General features: G+C 48.9%; 1 protein-coding gene across 1 annotated transcript; it reads left to right on the top strand.

The window, feature by feature from the left end:
• Window positions 1–2884: 2884 nt before the first annotated feature.
• On the top strand, window positions 2885–4624 carry Six6 (SIX homeobox 6). The gene is made up of 2 exons (XM_027418653.1): window positions 2885–3456; window positions 4456–4624. Exons 1-2 carry the CDS (start codon window positions 2885–2887, stop codon window positions 4622–4624), a joined length of 741 nt encoding a protein of 246 aa, XP_027274454.1.
• Window positions 4625–6419: the final 1795 nt, after the last annotated feature.

The following is a 6419-nucleotide window of genomic DNA, read 5'->3' as shown; positions in this document are numbered from 1 at the left end:
GTCATCGGAGTGCTGAAAAGGTAAAATTAGATAATGAAGTGGGGGAGTGGGGGGGTGGCATCACTAAAAAGGATTGTCACAACTGCTCCCACGTTAGTTTTTTGTTTTAACGCCTTTCTTTTCTTAAAATTAAGAAACACCAACCCGAAGGTACTGCTTTCTGCCTGGCAAACGCTGGCTATGAGCGCTTGCGGGTGGGGTGAGAGCTGCGTTTTGCACAACTGAGTAATTTCTAAGAAGTCCACGAAACATGCCCCCGCCTCGCCTTTGTTTTGATGGGGACTTGGCCCACTCATCTCTTCCAGTTTTTCTCCAGGTGAACAAAGGCGATTCCAAGAGGCCGTTTGTTTCTTTTGAGTTAACAAAATTAAGTCCCTGGCAGAAGATCTAATCTCCCATCCCAGAGCTTAACCTCCAACCGGTGGGTAAGCCAGCACCTGCCAAATTCTGACTGCATCTTCTGAGCCCCAACTTCCCGATGGGACCCCGAACATGCAAAGGCAAAATTATCATTTTATCTCATATTTATGGAGCTGTTGTTCAAGAAGTGGGCAATGGGATAAATATTAGCATTTCCCAGATGGGGCATCTTGACTCAAAAAATTAAAACCAATTTCTAACAAAGGTTAAAGGCAAAAGGACAGTCCGTGTCTTTTCCCTGCCCGTCAACCTACTCTTTTTTATTTTGTGCACTGCCAAAGAGTCCTGGGGGACAGACGGTGGCCTGAGGCACCACCGGCCTGCACTGGGCCTGGGAGTGGCTGTAGGTCCAGGTAGAACCTCAGACTAGTTTCCAAGAATACAGGGGAGGTGAAGGCATTCTGCCGCCTTGAGAAAAGAGAAAAAGCCGTGCAGACTGGTTCGAGCATGGTTTTCCTTCCCTGTTCAGAGGGGGAAGCTGCTGTTTTTCCGTAGTCCTGCTAGATCTCTTGCTTTGTCCTCAAGGTCCCTGGGGGTTTTCTGCACCGCGGATTCTCCTTCTCCTCGAGGGTTCTAGGACCCCTGTGTGCAACGTTTCTCACTAAAATTTGACCTTGGGGCTGATTCGGAAGTCGCTCCGAGGCAGAGAAGATTTGTGCTTCGTCACTAGCCTCATCACCCTCTTTATTTTGCCCCTACCCTGTCGCACTTCAAGAAAATGAGCTCTTTAGATAGGAAGCCTCACTGTTGAGGCGGCTGGCAATCTCACAGAAATGATGTAAATGGTTGCAGGGCCTTTCCCGTCCCTTCCCCTGTGCTACTTTTTTTTCCGAGTGAACTGTGAAGATCTGTGAAAATAATATCAGGGTTTTCCGTCAGAACGAGCTTTACCCTGCACTCAGGCGTGCTGTGATCTGACCCGACACATCCAACCATCTGCGCTATCTATCTGCCTTCTGATGTACTCGGTCCGTACACGCCGCACACTTTGTGTGCTTGATACTAAAGAAAAAACAGCCAGGCCCAGTACAGGTCGAGGCGGGGAGGAGGGAGGGTGAACTTTGTCCTCTGATTTCTTTGGGACACTTTCCCCAGTATTTCCTTTCTACCAAATAAGCCTCATCAAAGGCCCACATGAGATCTTGGTTTCCTTGACGGAAGCCGCAGAAATCGGTATGATGTGGATGTCAATTGGGAATCAATAAATGTTGCCAATTCAATCTATTGGCCAGAAGGCAGGGTGCCAAAAAGGCCCATCCTCTCTGCGGGAGGGGTCAGTGCCCCGCGGCTCACACAGCTCTACCTTGCCACCTTCACACACAGGGTACAGTAGAACTCCGCCCCCCTCTATTTTGCTGTCACTGAACTGCTTCTGATCTGAAAAGCCAAGATTTCTGCCTCCACCCCAGGAGCTGTGTATTCTAACGCTGGGCAGAGGCAAAATCAGCCTGCCATGAGACAACAAAATACCTACGTTTTTAAAAGATCTTTGAAGTAGGCTTTTAACTTGCTGTCCTGACCTACGGATGACTTCTCACCCTAGATGTGGCTGCTGCACGTTTGTTCAAGTCCACTGAACTGGAGAGGAGAACTATGAAGTATATAACAACTTTATTTGGGTCAGAAGCCCCTACAGCCCGCCTTCCTTGGTGTTAGACTCCGTGGTTAGCGCCCTAGTTATCAAGTGTGTGTCAGGAAGCCTTTGAAGGGAATGAAGTTAGAGTCCAAACTGACCTCTTCTACAGATCTCTGGTCCTGTTCCTTCTGTTCTAGGCTTGCTTTCCCGCGCAGCTGCTTTTGCAGCTGGAAAGGGGTAAGCAGGAGACAGACAGGAATTGGTGCCTGGAAAAAAAAAAATGAAGATACGCTTCCCTCCCTGTCCCTCCATCCCCCCCCGGGGGGGTAGCTGCTTTGCTATGATTTCTTTTTCCCAGTCCTCTTTGTCCTCGGAAGTCTTTTCGACCCAGGCATTGAGTCGCCCCCAAAGTGAATTCCTGCAGCATCCTGCTTCTCTGGTGGGAAAACAAGAGGGAGGAGCCGGGGAGGAGGAGCCGGGAGGGTGAGACGCTGATTTTTCGCGTGTGTTCCAGCCACTCCTACCTCTTTTTCATCCTTCGGGTTCTGTAAAACCCTGAGCAGTCTCCGGGCAAACCGCGGGCGCTGTCGAGTCTGGGGAGGTGCTGAAATGGCCGGGGCGCGCTAGTGGCTGCCTTGATTGGCAGAGCTGCCCAGTGACTGACAGGGGGTCTCCATGGCGCCCACGTCTCCAATCCGCCCACCCCAGTAGCTGCGCGGGCTAGCTGACTGGCGTGCCCAAGCGGAGCAAGCGCAGCCGAACCCAACCCAACAGCTCTTTCCAGGCGGGAAGACTCGCCCCCACCCCTGGCTCTGTAGCCCTAGCCGCACCCCGGTCGGCCTGCGGGCATCTGCTGCCTGTCCTGCTCCGGGCGTCCGCGCAGCCTCGATGTTCCAGCTGCCCATCTTGAATTTCAGCCCCCAGCAAGTGGCCGGGGTATGCGAAACCCTGGAGGAAAGCGGCGATGTGGAGCGCCTGGGTCGCTTCCTGTGGTCGCTGCCCGTGGCCCCGGCGGCCTGTGAGGCTCTCAACAAGAATGAGTCGGTGCTGCGCGCGAGAGCCATCGTGGCCTTCCACGGTGGCAACTACCGCGAGCTCTACCATATCCTGGAAAATCATAAGTTTACTAAGGAATCGCATGCCAAGCTACAGGCACTTTGGCTTGAAGCGCATTACCAGGAGGCAGAGAAGCTACGTGGCCGGCCCCTGGGGCCGGTAGACAAGTACCGGGTAAGGAAGAAGTTCCCGCTGCCGAGGACCATTTGGGATGGTGAACAGAAGACGCACTGCTTTAAGGAGCGCACGCGGCACCTGCTTCGAGAGTGGTACCTTCAGGACCCATATCCCAACCCTAGCAAAAAGCGCGAGCTCGCCCAGGCAACTGGACTGACCCCCACGCAGGTGGGCAACTGGTTTAAAAACCGCCGACAAAGAGACCGGGCGGCGGCAGCCAAAAACAGGTCAGTAGTACCCAGAGACCTCCAGGCTTGGTGCTCACGCGGATGGGGCAGGAAGAGACATTCGGGGCGGTGCCCTTACCTGGTGCCTGGATTCAGTGGGAGTTGGGGGTTCCCTCTGTCTTGAGTTTATGAGACCACTGTATTCTGGATTCCAGTGCAGGCTCCTGGTTCCCTACCATCTTTCTGGTTCATGGGGCTTTGGGGTTACTGTAGCAGCTGCTGTGGGTCACCAAACCAACGTGTCACCGTAGGGGCAGGAGGGGGAGAAAGATTAAAAGCCCAGAATCAATTAGAAATCCAGAGGCCCAAAGCTAATTCTTGCTAGCATGGGACTCAGGCTCTTATCAAGTGAATCCTATCTAGTTAGTTTTATTTTTAAAGGCCGGCAGTATCCTTCCCTGATGCTCTGAAAAGGTTTTGGGTTTTGAGGGTCTCAGAGTCTAACAAGCAGAAAGACGTATTTCCCCATCTCAAACGGACCATCCTTGTCTCAAACCCACCAAGCTAGTTGGCCTATGCTTTTCATTCTCCGTCGCGTGGATCTTGCATTCCAGGCCCAAACTTTCCAGCAAGCTCCAGGCAGCGGTTTTTTACTTTAGCTGCAATAGACCAGATTCCAGGGGTATCGCCTCAGGCATAAGCCCGGGACAGATGTACTACTAGGAAAGGAATCCCATGTCGCCTAAGCTTTGCTTTTTCTGACAATCCCTCAGTAAACCTCACAAAGGTAGGTGACAACTGACAAAGATTCGAGGAAGCTAATAAGGAATCATGGTGAGCCGACAAAGGGCATGAAGGAGAGTAAGGCAACTGGAGGGCTCTACAGAGGGGCGGCTGTGCACCGGTGTTCAAATCCTGTAGCCTCACCTTCCCCACCTAACCAAGGTCTGAGAAAGAGTAGTCTTGACACGCAGCGGGGGAGAGGATGGTCAGAGAAAGGGGGGGACTATGTAGCGGCTTGGTTTCTTGCTGTGACCATGTCCCTTCCTTCCCCTGTAGACTCCAGCAGCAGGTACTGTCGCAGGGCTCCGGGCGGGTGCTACGTTCCGAGGGTGAGGGCACGCCAGAGGTGTTGGGCGTCGCCTCCAGTCCGGCTGCTAGTCTGTCCAGCAAGGCGGCCACTTCGGCCATCTCCATCACGTCCAGCGACAGCGAATGCGACATCTGAGCTGCCCACTCATCACGCTTAGAAACTGAATCCAGTGTAAAAATGAGGTACACAAAAGGAGAGAGGGTAAGACTAGCAAATATAGCGCTGGCAGAAGCCCGGTGGCCAGGGACCCGCGGGCCTATGTGGCCCTGTCTGCTCCACTGCCAGCCGGCTCTAGTAGCCCTCTTCCATCGCGACTCAGGGCCCGCGGTGAGGCCTGACTCAACGCCACTTCTCTTCGCTTTGCTTTTTCTGAAGGATCTGGCTGCAGAGACCGCTTTGGGACGGAGCGTCTGCCCTCCAATCTCTTGTGGGTATTTCATGTCGAAAGGACACTGTTATATATGTATAACTTTTGCTTTGAAGGTTTTTTTTTAAACAAAACAAAACATATATATGCTGTTTATTTACTTATTTAAAAGACTTCCATAATAGGTTTCTCTGTAGCTTGGGGAATTTGCTATTCTAAATGAGCAAGCTCATCTCATTCTGTGTGGAGAAGCCAAATAATAAAACAACCAGGTGGGTAACCTTTCTTAATTAAGGGAGCACCTATCTCAGATTTTAAAAAAAAAATCACTCTTATTCCCTTTACCAGGTATGAAGGCTGAAATCTTACCCAAATAGTCTCACCAACTTCTCTCTAACCTTTGATATCTCTCAGTATGTATTTTTAAACTGCCACTGATAGATCACTAACTTCCTGCCACATTGAATTGTGTGTATATATATGTATGTATACATATACATATATGTACACATAAACACATACACATTACCACATTAAACCTAGGATTTGGAACACAAGCGTGCCATCTATGGAAGCACCTTATATTCACCACAAAGGCGATAAAGGTTTGTCCACCTAATCATTCTTATGAGGCGTTAGCGATTTTCAAGAGCAATTTGGGAAGACAAATTCTAGACTCAGGTAATGAATCCTGTTTTACAAAAATGCAAAGACACGGCAACTTTATAATAATAAAAACGTGTTTTTATTTCATTGAGGGCCCCTTGCATTCGGAAGCAGTGGGCACTCAACAATCATTCACAGTAAGCATATAGTGCATGTAGAATTGAGCTTTTATTGAGAAAAAAATAGAAGAGGTTGCCAGTACCTAGACCACTTTCTGCTTCAGAAGTGGGTTTTAGACAAGTACATGATTTTCAACAAGAAAAATACTAAGATAGGAGACAGTAAGCAATTAGGTTATATATTGATCATAAGGCAAGACTACAGAGAAATGACAGGTATTTCCTAAATCAATGCCCCACATTCAATATACAACAATTTATCAAGAACGTCATTGTCTTGAGACTAGACTCAGTTCAAATATAAAATATACTTAGCATGCAATTGTTCTTCCTGCATACACACAAAAACCACGTTCACTTACACAAAATCTACCATTTTTTGCTAAGAAAACAAATGATATACAAATTATCTAAGATTTTGTTTTTCCCTAGTGAAATGGATTTCATATTACAAAATTTGACATTTATCTTGGGCTGGACTTCTCACTCAGTTGGGGGCCTTTTAATTCACCCCTCTGTTCTTAGAAGGTGCCCCTTGGGTCAGATACCTGCTAACATTTCTGAAGGCAAAACATGCTAAAGTACCAAACACATGAAAACAGAAATTGAGAAAGACAATAGGCGGTGATCAAAAGGCAATTGGAAGCCCAGGACATGAGTAAGTGCTGATTTTTATTTCTATAATTTGGCTACTTTGGGCTTTGTAAAATGTACAGTGTTCTTTATTCATAAAATTCTTGAAAAGTGAAACTCACAGCAAAAGGGCATTGGATGGACA

The sequence above is a fragment of the Cricetulus griseus genome, chromosome 5, assembly GCF_003668045.3.
Source record: "Cricetulus griseus strain 17A/GY chromosome 5, alternate assembly CriGri-PICRH-1.0, whole genome shotgun sequence".
Lineage (NCBI taxonomy): Eukaryota > Metazoa > Chordata > Mammalia > Rodentia > Cricetidae > Cricetulus > Cricetulus griseus.
The sequence above is the reverse complement of the archived record's forward strand: the minus strand, read 5'-3'. Positions and strand labels throughout refer to the sequence as shown.

Coding starts and splice junctions, on each gene's coding strand:
- Six6 (XM_027418653.1), top strand. CDS start 2,885: ATGTTCCAGCTGCCCATCTTGAATTTCAGCCCCCAGCAAGTGGCCGGG. Junction 3,457..4,455: donor GCGGCGGCAGCCAAAAACAG/GTCAGTAGTACC, acceptor CTTCCCCTGTAG/ACTCCAGCAGCAGGTACTGT.